General features: G+C 39.1%; 1 protein-coding gene across 1 annotated transcript; it reads right to left on the reverse strand.

Moving 5' to 3' along the window:
* Nucleotides 1-2,368: 2,368 nt before the first annotated feature.
* Nucleotides 2,369-18,846, reverse strand: LOC119005684 (piggyBac transposable element-derived protein 4-like). Its single transcript, XM_037073544.1, has 3 exons — nt 18,780-18,846; nt 3,280-4,529; nt 2,369-3,029 (listed from the first exon to the last, which is right to left on the reverse strand). The coding sequence occupies exons 1-3, from the start codon at nt 18,844-18,846 to the stop codon at nt 2,607-2,609; spliced, it is 1,740 nt and encodes a 579-aa protein (XP_036929439.1). The 3' UTR covers nt 2,369-2,606.
* Between the last annotated feature and the right edge of the window lie 1,429 nt (nt 18,847-20,275).

The raw sequence follows: 20,275 nt of genomic DNA on the forward strand, positions 1-20,275 counted from the left end.
GCAGTTGACCAAAAGTGCCCACCATATGCTGCACATGGTTTACTATCTGTTCTCACTGTCCCAAGCAACAGTCCCTGCATTTGACACCTGTATACTGCGACACACCACAGTATCTGGCAGTAATAGCACAACGGTCGATCACAGTAGGCTATTACCCAGCCTCATTACCAGGCAGCTAGATATAAGTCAACAGCGGCAGGGAAAAAAACATTCAGGTCCACAAGACAGAGAGCCCCACCCGCCCCTGAGCAAACACTGCCATCCATTTTAATAAAGTTGTCCTCTATGGCAACCAGGGGAAGATGAGAGAGAAAAAAAAAAAGGATTGATAAGGGGAGGTGATCTGAAAATGGATGGAGGAAAAAAGAGATCATGAACCGCTGCAACTGCATCGATGTATGCAAAAGTCCACATAGTGTAATCAGCAACATTACCAGGTGAATAACATTGATCACCATGTTACAGTGCAGTGTTCTGTAGGGAAACTGTGGGTCCTGCCACTGATGTGGATGGCACTTGTCACGTGCCATTCACCCAAACACTGTTTCCTACCAAGTAATCCCTTAACCCCGCCCCATGGCGACGTCACTCAATGATCCGACATTTAGAATTCCTTTTTTACTCCAGTCGAATCTAAGTTCCATAGATCATCAAAGTATGTCTAGAGTGCTGTCGACAGTGTTCAGACAACAACCTTTGGCGCATATGACCAAACTGAAAACAACTGATAGATACAGAGTGAAATAAGTAAGATTTTACACAGATTTACCAATGAGTGACACATTCAAACACTCTATAGGAGGACCCTGCTCTATGCTCTCCACAAATACATTCATAGACTGTTTGTTCATCCTGACTGGTGATGGGAACAAGACAGGCAGATTATTTGGTATCTAACTGTATACTAAAAAATTATAATGAACCCCATGTCATTTTTAATGAGTTTTATTTTTCTCCAACAGATGATGCAGCTATCATAGGCCTCTCCAGGATCCTGACAGCAACTCCCAACTCATGAGCTCAGTCATCTGACCAAAAGATGGCTAAAGCTGCCACACATGTAATCAATCATCAGTGGATAAAATTGTTCCCAACAGGCATTCAACCATCCCCTGTGGGGGTCCCTCCTGTCTGGTACGAAATGTACAGTCATGAAGGAAAGTGAATGTCCCTGCACTGAACAGTCAGTCAGAGCTGGATGAATCAGTCTTTAATTAAAGTTGTAATAATTAAGACTGTGTTCAAAAGGAGCAGGGCTTTGATAGCATTAATGTAATCACAGAAGAGCTCACAGAGTGATGTTGTACAGCAGCTGAATGCTGATAGCATCTCAAACTAAACACAGAGGAGTTTTGTCTAATTCAATTCTGTTAAATTGGTTACAGGGCGATGACTGCATGTAAAGCTGCATGTTGTGCAATGTGAGATCGTCTTTTAAATGGGCTTTTCATTTACAAGGAATCAGGTTGAAATGTTATGGGTTGCATTGGTAATCGGCCTTTCAGTAAACTACAGACAGGTGACAAATTTAAGTGGAAAACAGCATAAACTAAAGAAGGTGTCAGGCCGCCATGTGGTGACTGCTGCAGACTGCTTATCTGGAGGGATCCACAGAGATCTGCAGTGGTCCGATTTCACTTCTTCTGCACAGCCTTATCTCTGTCAGTCTTGTCAGTTATATACCTATTGTTGGGACCATTCTGACATCCGGTGGCATGCGTGAAGCCCACTGCTCAAATACGGGCTCATTCCACTAACAAAGCTTTGCCTATTTTCTCAGTGCCCATGTCGACCACACTGTTTAAACAGCAAATGCAGGATGCTGCAACCTCCTTTAATCCACGACGAAGAAGCGAGCTGGAAAAAGGAAAACACGACTACAAGTGAGGCATAATTAGCATGTGGGCAGATTCTTAGCATGTATAGTATCCTTGTGAGCTACAATGATTTGTGAGTTTGTGTTCTTTTTCCTCTCCTAGCCCTCATGTTGTGTTCGTTTCATGTTAAACAATTTTGTGTTCCCGGTCAAAAATGACCATTCCATTTAAACTCATCATAAAAACTGTAATAATACATATATTATCACTACTTGTTGTGTTAGATCTTTTTATCAACTTCAGTTCTTGTGAACATTACAAGTTTTGAACTTTTGTTTGTTATTTATGGCCTGTATACCTCACTGATCTGAGTGTATACATCTTGAATTCGAGTTCTAAAAAACATCATTTCTGGATTATTTTGACTATAAAATATAATCAGATGAAACATAGTATATTGTTTATTACAGACTACTTAGGGTCAAAGTTACCAAGAATATTTGTTTTGAAACCATTTAATTTTTTTATACAATCACATAAAGTAACACTAGTCGTGTTCCCGGTCAAAAGTGACCGGAATATTTTATTTGTGTACAAAGGAAATTATCCCAAAACAATTTCCCAATATTACAAGATCGATGTCTTAATACATTAAAGAACAACTAACAAGAACAATAACATTACAATATTCATCACTCTATCAGATTTGTTTTTGCCTAATAACAGAAAAACAACTGAAAACTGTTAAAAATCAGGCTTCTAAACTTGGAGTGGGTTGACTCAAACTTCTCATGCACATTTTGGACAATATGTGCAAGATGTTGCATGTGCCTTGCACACATATGCATTGCATTTTTGGCACGTCATGCTTGTTTTTACATCTCTTGGCGCACATAGACTGCACCTCTTCCTTTTGTCACCTCTCTCTCTTGCAGCAGGTGATCTCGCTTCTCCGCCTTGTATCTCTCTCACCAATCCTGCAGAGGCTGGCGTTCGGGGAAGGTGTTGGCGTTGTTGAATGGAGGGTGCTAGCATGGCTTTCCCCAACTCTTCCAGGAATAGCCTCCTCTTGAAACATTTCCCCTGCTTCCATCTTGGATTCACCTCCATCCACAGCACGAATGCGTTGTACGCTGACACATCTAACATGTTGAAAAACACCACCATGGGCCAACGTGCTGTCTTCCTCTGACAAGAATATGTGCCAGTAACCTGCAAAAGTGCACAAAGTAGATAAAATCATGAATACATGCAAATGATACGTCATGATTTGCATGAAGCATCCAGGCATTGTTTGAACTAATCATCTAAAACATGTTTACATATTCAAATACATAGAACTGACTCAGTGTTGTTCATAAATGTAATGTGTACTCCACCAAAACCAAGTCTTACTTTTATAGTGCAGTTCAAACAATCTGATGATAGAGAAGAAGTACATGAAAAATAAAAATCAACATACCTTATCAAGGTTGTCAACTCCGCCTTTGTTCCTGTTGCAATCCAGGATGGCATTGGGTTTCTTGTCCTCCCTGGTGCTCACAGCGGCATCCCTGTGCAGAGTTGTCATCAGGAGCACATTTTTCCTCTTCTTTGGACAGTAGGACACAAGAGTGTGAGTATCGGTGAAGGCAAATCTGGAGGAAAAACGATCCCTGTCCTGAGTAGCAAGTAAGGCTGGAGGCAGCTCAGGCTTGTTTCTTCTGATCGTTCCCACCATGGTCAATTTTTTTTGGAGCAGTTCCTGACCAAGAGTGTAGGAGGTGAAGAAGTTATCACACGTTATGTTGTGTCCCTTGAGACCTGCAGTCATCTCCAGAACCACACGCTTCCCTTGGTTCTTTTCAGGAACACCGTCCGCAGATTTCCCAGTATAAACTTGCATTTTCCAGGCATAACTTGTACTGGCATCACATGTTGCCCATATCTTTATGCCATATTTAGACGGCTTGCTTGGCATGTACTGTTTGAAAGGGCAGCGTCCCCTAAAAGCGACAAGGCGCTCATCCACTGTGACGTTTGGACTTGGGTTGTAGATGAGTGGCAGGCGCTCTACCCACTTGTCCCAAACCTCTCTGATTGCTGCCAGTTTGTCTTGTTGACGAGGGCCTGGTCTTGTATCACGGTTGTCAAAGCGAATCACCCGTGACAGCATGTGAAATTTCTGGAGTGACATGGTGGCCCGAAAAATTGTCCGACCAGACTCGTTTCTGGATCTGTACACACCAGCCAAAATCAAAACACCCATGTATGCGTTCATGTCTGTCTGGGTTACCTCCTTCCAGTTGTCTTTGTAGACCCGTTTCCCTTCCAAGTTGGTCATGTTTACCACTATGTTTTTGATGGAGTCAGTCAGGAACAGTTCAAAGCAGGATTTGATGTCATCAATTCGGGATACGGCATATTTTGTTGGTCCTGGGGTCATCCTGATGACATTTTCAGCTGAAAGCCTACCTTGATTCTCAGGTGGGGATGAAGACCAGGACAAGTTCCCGTTCTTTGACCTGAATGTGACAGCAGCCTCAGCATTGCCATCCTCTTCATCACTGGATTCCTCTCCATCAGTTGATTCTTGGTCTGGATTGTATTCTGTGTCATCTTCATCTTCTGACACTTCCTCCTCTAATCCATCCTCACTGTCAGTTTCCTGGCCTCTCTCCTCCTCATCAGTGTGGTATATCGACGTGCCATGGTGCTGCCACACAATGAACTCTGAGCACCGCCTCAAAAAAACATTTATATAGGCTACCAAAGCTGCGAGATTATCAATATTACTGAAACAATGTTGCAACTTTCTAAGAACAGGTGTTGTTCCCGCGGGAGAGAGACTCTACTGGGCTAAGGTTCCCGTGGTGGTTGCCTGGGACCCAAGGTGTGAGCGTGTGTGTGTGTGTGTGTGCGCGCGCGCGTGCATGTGTGTGTGTGTGCATGTGTCTGTGTCAATATGAGACAGACACATGCACACACAAATGAGGATGTTCCTGAGATCAGTTTTTTACAATTGTAGTCTCCCCCATTCATTTCTAATGACTGGTCATTTTTGACCGGGAACACCAAGAGTGTACAAAAGTTGAAAACAATACACAAAATTGTATGTAAATAAATACTATTTATTTTGTGTGTTGAAATCCTCTTTGTGGACAAAGTCATGGATTCTTAGGTCAGTCTTATCAAATTAAATACATTTTTCAGATATAAAACTTTTAAATCGGTCAGATTTGACTGGAACACAACATAAGGGCTAGTAATGTCCGCCCATTGTTGTAGAACGTGACTTCCCCAAGTCATATGTGGCCATTTTTGTAGTCCTTTCACGGAACACTCTGTGACTGCTATCTTGGCTCACTGCTATCTTGTGTCTTTAGCTACAGCTGCCATCTTGGCTCGCTTTCTTTTTCTCTCTGACACACACACACACGTGCACACACACAACATGCTATTTTGTTATTTGCGCTTGAGTTTGTTTGTTGTTTTAGTTTCATAGTTTAGCTGCTTTAGTCGAGTGATGGATTTTGTTTATTGAAAGTGTTACTGATTTGATTTTATATGTGATCTTATATTGTACATAGCAGTTTTGGGTGGTTGTTTTGTACATATATTAGTGATAATTACTGGTTGTGATGGTCAGTGCTCGGATTCATTTCCTTTACTTTACAAATATTTTACATTTAAAGTGGACCCTTCTTTTGAAACTATTTTGGTCTGGTTATTGATCGCTGATTCCAGGGTGGCGCCCTGTTTGATGACTCAATCCTAATTATTGATTTAATTAAAATAATTATTATCAATAATGATTCATTTCTAATAACCACACCTGCCTTAACATCAATTCCCAACACTATGATTTGTGCTTTTATTGTTCATTGTTTTAAGCCCTGAAATACCTTGAAGCATTTGTAGCAGGTATTTGAGTATGTAACTTGCTAGGGAACTCTTCCATCTAATTAAATGGTCTCTGCTGAGTAACCAAGACATAATGATAAGCCCTTTCCCTTCTTAGGCAGGGGTGTTTTGGGTTTTATGCTGTTTTATTACTGGAATCTGTGTTCATCATTGTTTTTTATGGGTTCCTCAGGTGCCGAGAATATGCAACAGGCTAAGACTCTTTCAATGCTATGGGTGATCTTAACATTTCTATAATCACTGTTGTTGCTCGCACATATTCCAAGCCACCTTAAACATTCAAAAACAGAAAGGCCGAGCAAAGGTTAACTGTTACTACACAACTAACACACATTTATGACCTTTATCTTCCATGTACAAAGCAAGATGGATCCTATTTCTTTACAGAACAACCAACCTGCCAACCAACTGTTCTCCTTAGCTGTATAAAGCCATGGGTTGCTAGTTCTCTGCAGCCAACCAATGTTACATTCATCCCTGAGTAAATAAGATAAATCTCAGCTCAGCTGGGTATGCACTACACTGAATTAGGTAGTACGACCACACATGATACATGCTGGCATCTCTAAGATGATGCTTTATGGGCATCTGCAACAGGCTTGCTGCTACGCATTGATACTTCACATGATTGGTGAATGGCGTCTTGCATGATACATGTTTATATCTTTAATCAGATAATTTGGGGGATTTTCTGCAGTGTCTTCCCTGTTTTGGCTTAGCATGGTGCTTGGTCAACTGAGGGAGCATCTTAAGAGCAGAGCCACCAGCACTAACCATACATATGTTTAATGTGTTGCATTAAATGGTTAAACCTATGAAAACAGTGTTCCTAACTGAACTAGCTTTTTCGCATCTTTTGACTGTATCTAATGACTTTCATCTGCAGATGTTTAGAAACTAGCCCAGGTTTGTTGAAAGAGCATGGATTACCAGAATCTTTAGGCAAAGGCTTTAAGTGGCTTGAGTTTAACAATATGTTATCATAGATATGTGTTCATGTTTAAATACTTGCAATATTCTTTGTATTTACCCTTTGACTACGGAGTGTGTCAAAATGCTTCTTTTATGTTCACTGATAGAAAAGGTGTGTAACTTTGAGCGGTTGACCAAGATGAGTTTAATTAAAGCTTTATAGAACACAACTGTTAGATCTGTGTGCACTGCAATATAGTAAACCTGATAAGGCCAACAAAGGCCAGAAAACAAATATATAAAACCAATATAATTTAAACTTGACTTTTAAACAATACGTTTCCTCTGTAGTTTTATGACTTAAAAACTTGAATGAAATGTCTAGTAAAATTATCACCCAGGTTTAATCAAAGGCACTTGCATAATGTATGCAATGATTAATTTCTTGGAGCAAACAAAACAATAGAGAATAAAGACAAACAACCAGACTAAACAAAATGGGATATTCATTACTTTGTGTGATTCAATTACAAAAGGGGACGTATGTGAATTTGCAGTCTAACAAATTGCCTCCCATAGTTTAATAAACACCAGACATAAATCATTTGTCATATTTCATTATAACACAATCCAGGGATGGATATGCTCTGATTTCCATGCTTCCCCTGATTACTATTCCAACATTTTGTCTTCTGCTGCTGCTGTTGCAATGGTGTTGGTGGGTGGTGTATGTTTTCTGCAGTTGTTTACTTGTTTGATTTTGTTAAATCCAACAGCAGATTATTCAAAAATGATCATTCATTCATACAGTACTCTGTCACCAGTGCTGTGTCATTAATTCTCTAATTAAGAAAAATCCTTTTGGCAGTTTACTCTTGCATCTGTTCCCTCTAATCTGTTGCAATGGGAGGTTCATTTCCTGAAGTCTTGTAATATATCTAACTTCACTCCTTCTGCCTTGTCTAGTTCCTGTGTAGTGACTTCCTCAAGTCTGAAAAAGAATGATGATTTTTTTTTTTTTTTTAAATTAATCAATTTAGTTTGTCGTCCCTGTCAGGGAAAAGTATGATGCACCATTTACCACTGCATCACTTGGCATTGACATTTGGTGCAATTGTGGGTGGGTGATCAATGGATTTGTCCTTATATTTATTTATCATTTATTTACTTCTGTTGAAAATCTGAGAAAATATGTTTGTCCTATCAGGACAAGCCCATACCTTTCATTCTCCCTACACATTTAAGATCAAGACAATATCTTCTGCTGTCAGACAGCACTGGAAATATCCAGTCTGTCTTCATATTATCTATTTTACTTGTTGTTGTCATTTAAACTGTCTCGGTGTTTAAATTCGCAAACCCCAAAATGCTGTGTCATAAAAGTGACATTTCACACAGCAGGTGCACATTAAGAAAACAGAAAACATCAACATCTTGCAAACCAAATCAACCAAAAACCTTGCAAAAAATAAAAAATCAAGTACTGAAGTAAACTTGTTTATGTTTATGGAATAAAACAGACATGAAGATTGTCTTGAAAAACACATCAATCCCAAGAAATATCCAAATTGAATGAAATAAGTTTTATATGTCAATGTTTTATTTTTCAGTGTAGTAATTTCAGTGCCAAATACTTGTATCAGTGATAGTACAACATTTTTAAATACAGTGGTTCAATGCCATGTTTCCTTTATTAAGTTTTGTTTTCACTGACACATTTTTTTTTTTTTTCAATGCCAAAATTAATTGTCGCTGTTCTGGCTCCATAGGAAAAAGACAAGCAAAAGACACCACAAAAACCCAGAAAACACATTAAACACAGGTAAAGAAGTAATGGTTACCATGGTCACAATGATGTATAACATGTTAACATTTGCTAATTAGCAACAAACTCAAAGTCATCCTCTTGGGACCATGAATAACTGTACCTAATGCAATCCATCTGCTGTAGTGGTTCAGATATTTCAGTTTTAAATAAGTTGGTATAAAAAAGTGGTGAACCCACAGACGAAATTGCCATCCTATGTGTTTTAAGCATTGCTAAAATCAGTTTGATTAACAAAGAGCCAAAATCAGTTTTTAACATGTTTAAGTTATCTCAATGCATGCATTGCTTTGTAAGTCAATAGCAAACAAACAGAAATATCATGCAAGTTACCTAGAATTTCTGTTTACTGGAAACAGGCCTTATCTCGATATTTTCATGATGTAATTGTGTTATACATTTAAAGCCCTTTACAGCCAATTATATTTGGTATTATTAAAACAGTCTCATATACAACTGCTTATAATTACGTCCCAATTTAGACTGCTCTATTTTGAACAATACACAGTTATTAATGTCCCAATGAACCTTTTGGAAAAACAGAAATTAAATAAAACAATTCTATTCCATCATTTGGAATTGCAAATGTCACATTTGCATACCAATTACATAAAAAAGGATACCTGTTACTAAAATTGAAGATAATTACAAACAAAAGGATTAGTCAGGCGTATTATTTTGGTCTAAATTCAACCACATCAGCATCTTGACTATCGTCCTTGCATTTTGCAAAGCTTCATTTGACATAGAAATGGACATTCATCATTGTTATCAGTAACACATGTGCTGCTCATGTCAAGGGGTACTCCGAGTTGTGTTGGAGTTGACTCGTGGCCAGTGTTATACTCTGGAACAGCTGGACACATCTTCAACAGTGTGCCCTTGCATCACTGGGTGTCTCTGCCTTTAAAAACTATACACTCTGTAAGGGTGGCCCACTGCAGGATGATCAGCTCTCAGCTTGTGTCCTATGCTCAACCACTTCCAAAATTCACATTGTTGCCTTCTGGCTGGTTGGTTGCTCTGGTGGCAAGGAGTTGGTCTTGCTTTACTTGCTTTCCATATGGATGTAATGCCCCATCTGGCCATTGATACTTTGTGGTGCTGTAACCGATTGACTTTGTTTTTCTCTTCAACTCTGAAAAATCATTCAGTTGTCTGCAGATGGAGAAGAACTTAGGCAAAATCGAGCTCATCACTTTGTGTAGATGTTTAAGCTTGAACTCATTTTGGCTAGTTTAATGGAATGCATGTTCATGTTCAGTAAGATCATCATATGTTTGTAGTGTTTCTTTCCTGTGGGAAACATTTCTAAAGTCAACTTTCCATTAGTTTACGAAAACAGCTGACAATGCATTTTCTATTGTTTTAGTCTATTTAGCTCAAGAAGTAGGAAAGCAACACTTGTGCTTATCATCAACAAAATAAACACATCTGGAGATGTTGGTATCACAAAGCAAAAGTTGCATTGAATTAAGGTTTCTTGGAAACAACATGAATATTAACTCACTCACATTAAATATTACCTATTACCGGTGCCCCTTCCCTCTTAACTGCAATCACATGTGGTCACCTTAACAGAATACAAAATGACAGAAGACTCTAAGTGACATTGCGAGGAAGTGTGACATGCCAGTCTTTCGGTGCCTATGATGATGCAGATGGGTTGTGTGGAGTCTTTAGTCTTTTACTAACTATTGCCTTATGGAGGAATCCTGGCACCAAGTGCCAGCCATCATAAAACTACTCCAGGATCCTTGCAGTCTTGCTGTTTGACTACTCCAGGAAGTTGGCATGAAAAGTGACCTTGTCACTTTCACCTATTCAGAGGAGGCTCATCCATAGAGGTAGAGGAGGTTGGTCCTCCTCTATTTTTTTTTTTTTTTTTTTAAGAAAGAGTAACTGGTTGAAATAAATCATTTATAAAATAGAAGCTCTGTCACCCAGGAGGAGCTCGGAGTAGAACTGCTCCTCCACGTCGAGAGGAGCCAGCTAAGGTGGCTCTGGCATCTGTTTCAGATGCTCCCTGGGCGGCCTCCTCGGGAGGTGTTCCTGGCATGCCCCACTGGGAGGAGACCCCGAGGAAGACCCAGGACATGCTAGAGTGACTATATCGCTCGGCTGGTCTGGGAAAGCCTTGGGATCCTCCCGGAGGAGCTAGAAGAAGTGTCCGGGGTGAGGGAAGTCTGGGCATCAAGTATGTTTAGCAAGGCCTATTGTTTAGGGGACATCAAGTGTCAGTGCCTCCACAGCTGATGATAAAGCAGGTGAGGTTTTTCTTAATGGCAAATGGTTACATAGCCTGTTAGTATGACATGACACATTTAACACAGCTTTTTATTTATTTATTTATTTATGTATGTATGTATGTATGTATGTATGTATGTATGTATGTATGTATGTATGTATGTATTTATTTATTTATTTATTTATTTGGTGGATCCCTGTATTAATATAGTTGTTATTTACACCAAACCAGTCACCTTTTAACCTTAGATGGCACTGAAATCACAAATGTATTTTAAACGTTGATATTCAGGGTGCCAGAGGTCTTGAGGGGCCAGGAACCCAGTTGCGGTTCTACACAGGGGCCTACAGGGGCCAGTGCCTCTGTAAACGTGTCCCTGGCCCCTGTTCTTCACTCCAGTAAGCAAATCTAGTTTGTAAATGTCTGGTCTCACTATACTTAAATATCGAGCCAATTCACTGAAGCAGAAGCAAGTATCCGAATGTCAGTATCCTAGCTAGTTCTACACAATGTTGTGACGTTAACCATGTAACTTTATCAGTCTTGGCTGTTGCATTTCGATAAATAATGCTATATTGAGTAAAGTAATCAATAGTATCAACCCGTGTAAAGTCGGGAGGGATGGTTACTTGTACAATGAGATGTTTGCCTCTACGTTGTGTTTCTACTTCTCGTAGTTATCATGAAATGAGGAAGGGACATTGCAGCCTGTTTTGCCCCAGTGAATATAAAAGTGAGAGAAACATGTCAAGGTACTGAGAGGGCTGAGGAGTTGGAGGTGTGTCCATAAAATGGTGCTTTCTGCCATACATTCTTGTTTGCGTCATTGATGTGTGATTCTTATGTTAAAAAAATGAACAAATTCTTGGCCTCCATTTTAAAATAAATGCATACAACAGTAAATACATGTTATATCAGCAACACATATCAGCAAGTCCAAGAACGATGTGGCAGTGCAGCCCAAGTTGAACATATTCCCAACCACTCTGATGGAGCTTTAGGCCAAACTGGTATGAGGGGGTCAGGGGTCCATGCCCACCTTTTACAGCTGTGAGTCCTATTCCTAAACTGTGTTTATTAAGCTACTGAGTCTGAAATGTGTGTCAATAAGCGTTCATACAATGATCACTGTTGATGTTTTTATTGTCAATGCTGTTAGTACACTGGATCAGAGTATAACAATGACATATTTTTTCTGTATAAAATACCGTTAAATTTGAGTTCATATAGCCATAATTCAGGTGGATGTAAAAGTGCTAAAAAGACAAGTTCATACTGTTATACATGCTGGAGCTAAGGTAAACACATATTATGTTTTACTTATTGTTTTCAGGTAACTGCTGGATCTGTGTATATCTGAGCAGAAGAGTAATTTACAGCCAATGACCAAATATTACTTTACTGTAATTCCTGTGAGCAGAAGAGATGTAATTGAGAGACTAATATATTTAAGTACAAGCATTGTGCGAAAGTGTGTGAATAGCCATCACGCCTCACAGGTAGACCTTCAAAAGGAAGAAGAGGAATAAAATGATGAAGTAAATTGGGAGCTACAGTCTGCAGAATGGAGGATGAGCAAATGGGATGGGGCAGATAGTCAATAAAGGGGGAAGTCTCACAGCAAGTCAACTGAAATTTGGAAGTTTATTTCTCCCTCTTGTCAACCATTTCACCCATTTTCAGCAGCAAACTAAGTGGAGTGGAGGGCTTGAGTAAGCACAGGGACAATCGATGCACGCCGGCAGGGTCGTTCGCACATGCTCACTTGTGCCATCTACCACCACACATGTCCAGCACAGAAGCTGAGAAAAGATTGTTTATTTCCTTTGATCCTCTGACAAAATTAAAGCAATCCTGATTCTGATTCTCTATGAAATCAGAGAGAAACAGGAGAAAAATTGAATTGGGAGCACACAGGGGGAAAGGTTAAAACCCTACTCCAGCGAATGTCACCAGTGTTGACAGGCACTGTATGGCACAATGTTCAGTCGTATTAAAGTTGTGGGTTTTTTTTTTTGAGAAAACAGTAAAGAAAAAAAACGTTCATACCAAACAGCATCAGACATATTTAGCAATTAGGTGGGGAGCATAGTGAAACATTTAGCAGCTGCAGTAAGCTAAAACAGAGCTTAACAGGATCTATAAAGCACCGCCACTCATGTGGGCAGGCATGTGGGCAGGCAGACATGATCCAAATGAATGCAAATGTTGCTCTGAATCTGCTGGAGTAAAATGACAATACAATATGTCAATGTTGTGTTTACACCATATTTCCTCTGGCCCCAAGTGGGCAAAAAAATGAACTGATGAACAGGTGTATATGCTTTGTAGTGCTGATGTCCAAACACTCTTTAGACACAAACAAAATTACTGAATCATTGATTACCTTCTTGACATTTGATAGTGATGAGTGGGGTATCACTGATTGCTGATGATGATTAACATGTACATGTGATGAATTAATGATCGTAGCGGTGCTATGATGTAATGAACAAAACACAGTGAAGTTGATTTTCTCTGCCCTTTTCGTTCATGGACAGACTGATATGTTGACAAGCATACAGCTGAGAAAGAGTGTGTTTATGGCTATGGGAGTGGAAATCAGCCTTGCACATGCAGGTCCTGCTTCACAACAATTGAATTATAAGACCATAATAGATCTGAGAATGGATACGCATATTCATCTGCATTCACATTTTGTTATTGTTGTTTTGTTTTTGTTTTCTCTGATGGAAACAGTCTACTATTGATATAAATATTAACATTAATTGTGTTAATTTGTACCTGAAAATGATCCTCCTCAAAATGTATTTTTCTTGTCACCAAGCTCCATTGTCTCACTGTTGTACTGCATGACATGTCATCATTACTGTGAACTGCAGTTTATTTTTTATCACAGACTGTCCTGCTGCCCAAATTCCTCACTAGAGCATCACTGTTGTGTTTATCTTTCTTTCTTCCTTGAAGCTCCCTGTCTTTATTTTTATGTCTCCTATGCTGTTGGCATGCAAAGCTTCACCATCCTCAGTATCGCTGCTGTCCTCTGATTCGCTTCTATTAACCCAGAGGTGGGAGAGGAGGAGCAAATAAAACAAGATCTAAAAAGAATCGATAAATGTTTCATCAGATTTAAAAGACGGTGTTAGCCTCAGTTTTATGGGTGCTACGCTACAGTTTCTGGGTCGCCAAGTCCTTGGGTTTAAAAGAAAGGTTTATGGTGCTGTAAACATAGCCCAATTCTCTTTTCCATTTCAACCACATAAAGTCGTGACAGATCAGTAAATCTACACGCAAGAGTGGAAGCTCTTTGCCCCTGTGCTTTCTCCTCTGCAGGTTTCTCCCAACTTTCTAATATCTTTGCAGTCAAGAGCACATGAAGGGTAAATGCTGGGATCAGTCTTCTAGTTAGTATTAAAGAGGCAAATTGTAGCAAAGAGGAACCATTGTCAGGGATGATAGAACCAGAATTGTGCTGAATACAAACCATGGACCACACAATTCTCAGCATCAACCACAAAAAGCTGTAAGACTTCAGTAGATTGTATAGATAAGTAAGTATTATTTTTAAGAACACAAAGAACATTCATGAATGAAAAGTTTAAACATTACGCTATACACAGTCATAATGCAGTCTGAATCATTTGAAATGAAAACGATTGTTGATCTGACCAAAATCTCTCTCTATTTCTGCTTGCAAATTTGATATATTCAACAAATATAGATATATGAAACATGTACCAAAATAATCTGAGCTAAATGTGTTTGTCAGTATGAAATACTACTCTGTATGAGGATGGTTGAAGCTATGTTCATGTTTTTTTTTGTTTTTTTTTTTCATTTTTTTATTTAAAGATCAAATCAATGTAAAATTGACAATATTTTACTCTAATCGTAGGACAAGCTTGTACGACGTGTAAATCACCAAAAATAAGCACTACATTTAAAAAAGGCTGATTTACTGTTTGATTTAGGCAGTGGCTCCAAGAGGCAGTTGTCTACGTCTGGGTATGATATCTGTGCCTACTAATGTGTTATGGTAAAGCTATTTAGCCATGCCCCTGCACAAGACTCAGATCAGGTGTAAATTTTAAACATGGCTAATATGTGTCAAGTTTGGTGAGTTTTCGTGAATGTTTAGCACCCTCAGGATGTGTTTGTATTTGCAGAAGAAGAAGAAGAACAAGAGAAATAATAACTCCTTTAGTTTCAATAAGGTCCCTGCAGGGTTCAAGGCTGGGCTATAAAAAGTGCATCCACTGAGACAATCTTTTTTTTTTTTTTCTTTTTTTTTCGACAAAAACAAGTTCTGATAGATAAAGTAAGACTCAAATGATTTCCCTGTTCACTCTAATATAGCTTAAATAGAGTTGTCAAATAAATTGCAATATATTGTAACCCCATTTTCTATCATTTATTTGCCTGTGGCTAAAAGTTGCAGAGATTGTGTTTGCCTTTAACTCAGCATCTGTGTCACACTGCTGCTAAATGTCTGGGTGAAACCACATTGATTCAGCACTCATTCATTCAGCACTCATAAACACAAGAAAACCCTATTCCCTGTTCCCTCGGTCCCCCTGGACCACATAAGTAGCAGAGTGTAGAGTTAGATTTAGGTCAGCACTTTATTAAGTGTAACACATGCCTCGGTCGGTCTACCCCAAGGTTAGGGAATTGCATTTGTGGTCTGCTCTGGCAGAATAGCAGACAGTCATGATAAGGGAGCGGCAGGGTGGAATCCGTTTAACCTCCAACCACTGCAGATGGAAGTCAGCATGGCCAGTGTTATCCTCTACAGGCATGCTACGAGAGAAGGCTGAGACAGAGCGAACAGGTGGTGGTGGTTGAGTTTTCCCAGGCCAGGGGGATGCATCACTCTCTGACTCATTACCCCAGTTTCTACATCACTAACCTCACTCAAAAACTGCAATGCTTGGTTAATAGTAGTTAGTAATATTTCTTTGATTGGTCGAGTCACCTAAACCTATGTAATGTAATCATTAGCATGCCAGCTATTGGAGGAATGCACACTCAGTCATATGAGATTCTGCCCTGATCTGAAGCCCTTCATTTGTAGGAGGAGGAGCTCACAGTTTTATTTTTTTAATTAATTATTATTATTATTATTATTATTATTATTATTATTATTATTATTATTATTATTATGTTTTATTTATGTGTTTGTTTTGGGAACAAAGGTGATTTTATCTTAACTCCAGCCTCTCAACCTGCCTGCAGCAACATGCCACTGAGATGCAGTCCCTGTTGACTGCTGACTGCACTAAACTTAATGAATGTCCAGATAGGGAAGGGGAAAAAACTAGTCAAAAAAGAGAAATGACAAAACAAACTGGAGTCTCTGGTCAGTGCTAAGTTTAGTCAGAGGCTGAACTGAGCACAGAAACACAGACACAAACACCTTGGGTGCCTACCATTGCTTGCTAACTTATGGCTAAGACACACTTAGTGTTAAACAAATAATTCCAAGGTAAGCTGTACGAGTAATGCAAAGTGAAAACCCACCCTGCCCTCTGCCCTCGCTGCAGTCTCCATAACTGCAGCGAGGGTCGACAGTATTACACAGAGGGACTCGCGTGCACAAATGTCATAATTGGAACGTTTACCTGTTTTACTATAATTCTCTGTTCACATCCACCATTTTGCTTTCTTAGGAGCAAGCCATCATGCAGGCAAGTGTAATGGTTGCAGTTAATGCTTAAGTAGATCAAAGTAAGTGTTAGTTGAAGAGTGTGAAGTCCACAACCTGTGCAGCTTTTCTGACTATTTTTTTAAATGGAATTATATGGATGGCTTAGCCAGGTATGAATGAACATGACACACATATTCTGCATATATCTATTAAAATACAGTCAAAGATGATTTATTCAGAATTTTTCAAGAACGTGCTGTCTTAAAGCTGTGGTTGGTAACAGGGAAAAACCTTCAAACCCAGGTTAGAATTTGAAAGTACCCAGCCAGTAAATCCACTCCTGCACTCAAACCTCTTTTGAAAGCTACTCCCCCTAAAGCACATCATCACGACAGCGAGGACGACAGTAGCGTTCCAGGAAGTGGAGGACGAGGCCGTGATGCGACAGGTCCTGGAGCAGATATTCTTGGAAAACATGACATATTTTGAGTAGATGATCTTCAAGCTCAAAGGATTGCGCATGAGCAGGTATCTAAAGTAAAAAATTACTGGTGCTTTGTTTCCTGATAAACACTACTTATAACTAAACTACTTGTGTTTGTACAGTATATTGACCTGGCATGTAACTTGGACACACAAGTGCCCTGATCAGAATCACATTTCTTGCCAAGTTTTTCACAATCTGAATTTGTGTTTCGTGCATAACAATAAACACAGTGAGGCAAAAAAAAAAAATGTAAAGAAAGATAAAGGGCTGGTACTTCAAGTCAAAATCATGAACAGATAAAATGAAAAAAAAATATTCACCATTGAAAGTGTATATGTTCACAGTATGCCAAGGACAGTTCACTAAACATATCTAACCATTTTGCTTATCTATTGCTTGACAGGCCAGAATCCAAGGACTATGTCTGGAGCGATCTCTGCCTGACACCTACTGTACCTATATACCTTGTTTTGGTCTGTAACTTGTTTGAATAAAGTTTTGAAAATGATAAATGTCTTTTCTTCTTCCAACTTCCAGCATAAACAACCATCCCATTACAGTCCTTATACTTGATGCATTGCACTAATAATAACAACAACTGAATTAGGTAAGACTCTTGCATATTTTGTATTTTTTTGGAACACAATAAATAACACTACAAAAATAGTATACCCTTTATCATTTAAACAATAAAGCGTATAAGTAGCATAAACAACTATATACAGGAAGGACGTCTAGAGGTTTATTGACTGATTATAAACACAGGTCAGTGTTGGCATAAAGGTTAGACTGTTCATGTCGGTGATGTCACAGTATTCTACTGTTTTGGCAGTGATTGTCCTGTAGAAAGAATCGCACAATTACTTATCTGACAATAAATAAATACAGCTTTCCAAAGACCTTGAGATATCACAATCCTTTACAACTTTATTTATCCAACTACTGTGACTGAAAAGTCATCATCTCTGCAAAAATTATGATAATTACAGAAATCTGGATAAGGGGAACTAAATGTATTTACTGGAAATGAAGTTACATCTGAATGTGTTTATGGGGCATACAAATCTTGTTTAGTCTCTCAAAGACAACAAAGGACTGTTGCTTTGAAAAAAAAAGTAAGAAAAAGCAGTCTGTGGTTGTCAGGTGGGTGATGGGAAGCTTATGTGATGGGTGGCAAGCGATTACTTGAAGGGAGTGGTAGGTGCATTGTGTGGTTCCCACATTCTGCTGTGGTCAGCTGACATTTTCCTGGTGCAGCTAATGAAATGATGCCATTCCTTTTTTGTATTGTGTCCCTGCGAAGGAGCGCATCCATGCACATAAAGCAAACCAACTTGGTATGAAAGAAGAACACGTGTATATATGAAATGTATCCATCAGAGACATGTAGTGCATGAATAACAGTGGTCTGATCCATAGCACTATCAGGAATCAAGTTACACTCACTTGTTAGAGAGAGGCCCTGCAGAAATAGTAGAAACAGCAGGGCACTGTTATGTGGTGAACTGACACTTAGAGCGCTGGAAGCTGATCTGACCATCTCAAAACTATAGGACACAGAAAAAGGGTACATCAGCACATTTGTAAAATGTCCAGTTCAAAGGCCATATGAACGAACGTCACAAAAATACCATCTAACATCTGCTTACAACTACAATGCAAACTATACATACAGATGACCTCCTAACAGTGGACTTGCCCTCTCACAAGAATGTGCATATGTATACACTGCTATATGGATTAGATCCACAGTATGTGTAAATATGTTTCATACGGCAGAAGTCTATCATAGCTAGCTAGATAACATTAACTACAATCTGAAGAGATTAGTGTTGGGCTAATACACATGACAGCAACATAAGGAGCTAACATTAGCTACATTGATTACATAATGCAGAGCAATAATACATTTACCCAACCAAAACAAACCGGCTCATTACCTGAGAACAGAGCTGCAGTTACCATGGCGTCTGTTTTCAGGTCCTTAACTCCATCAGTTGTCTCCATGGTTGAACGGCCACTCCTCATTTGACTCTTGTTTCACCTCTTGGGCTTTCTGTCACCTTTTTTTTTTTTTTTTTTTTTTTTTTTTTTTTTTGTAGCCTTCTTTAGTTCAGTCTTTCTTTTTCTTGCTCTGATTAGCAGTACGAGCTGCTGTGGATTGGATTGGAATTATTACAGTGGGTTAGGGTTAGACTTACACTGCCACAGATTTTTTTTTTCCTTTTTTGCCAAATCATTTTATATTTTGATTGCTGTGGGGATGTTAAGAGATGTTATACTAATATAATAAAACCAGAGCGACTGATAGGTTGATTAATGATGTTTGATATTAAAGAAAAATGCAATCAAGTTGTTTGTAAGTTTCATTTAATAATGCCATTCATATATAACATATTTGAACACGTTTTAACTGATGATGTGCTGCTTTGCCTTTGGCAGAATAATGTGGCAACAATTAAACAGATCCCTAATTATTTTAAACTAAGACTGCACAACACAGAGACAAATGTGCATTTATTCTATTTTCATTTTTTAGGCTTGTTTTTTTTTTTTTTTTTTTTTTTTTTTATTTAAAGTACATCCTCATTAGCAAATTGTCACAGCAACAATAGCTCCCTGGCTGTCACATGTCACAAAATAAAATAGGAGGTAACGTCTAGAGGTTCTTTCCTCACTACCATCCACAGATCAATTCACTCTAATGTCTACTGAGGGATCCTCCTCCACTCTGTTATCCTCCCTCCATTCCTCTTTAGATGCTCTCTGTCCACTCACCTCCACGATCATCTCCCCCTGCTCCCCGGCTGTCTGAATCTCTATGAACCAATAGATCGGTGCTACAAGCAGCAGAGAGAAAATGGAGAAAATCACATCATCTTGATGACCTTGCTCACTACCACCACCCCTCTCTTATTTCACCTCAACTGTATTAGCAGCCAAATACGCCTTCTGTCTGTCAAAGATCAAGTCCAACCTCAAAAAAACTTTTCTCCTTATTCTGTTTTCTCCTTACCACTCTAAACCCTCCCCCTCCTCCCTCCTTCACTGCTGATGAATTTGCAACTTACTTTACCAAGAAAATAAAAGACGTCAGCTCCTCATTTACTCAAAGACCGTGCCAGAGCCTGCGCAAGAGCATGTCCCTTCTATGTTTTGGCACCTCAAGGGGGTGGAAAGCACCCCTGACCAATGTCAGGACAGCTGAATCACTTTCCATCTTCCTCAAAAGACTCAAGACTCATTTGTTCAGACTTCACCTCGACCTCGTAAAGCAGGACTCGCCCCCAACCCCCCCCCAAAAAATTAAAAATATTTGCACTTGTATGTTCTTATCATTAGCACTTCAATAATATCAGTTAAGCACTTAAGGTATCCTTAATAAGTCGCTGCTACGATCCTCAGATGAGGACTTGACTTGAATTCTTTCTTTTAT

This window comes from Acanthopagrus latus, chromosome 17 (assembly GCF_904848185.1).
Source record: "Acanthopagrus latus isolate v.2019 chromosome 17, fAcaLat1.1, whole genome shotgun sequence".
NCBI lineage: Eukaryota > Metazoa > Chordata > Actinopteri > Spariformes > Sparidae > Acanthopagrus > Acanthopagrus latus.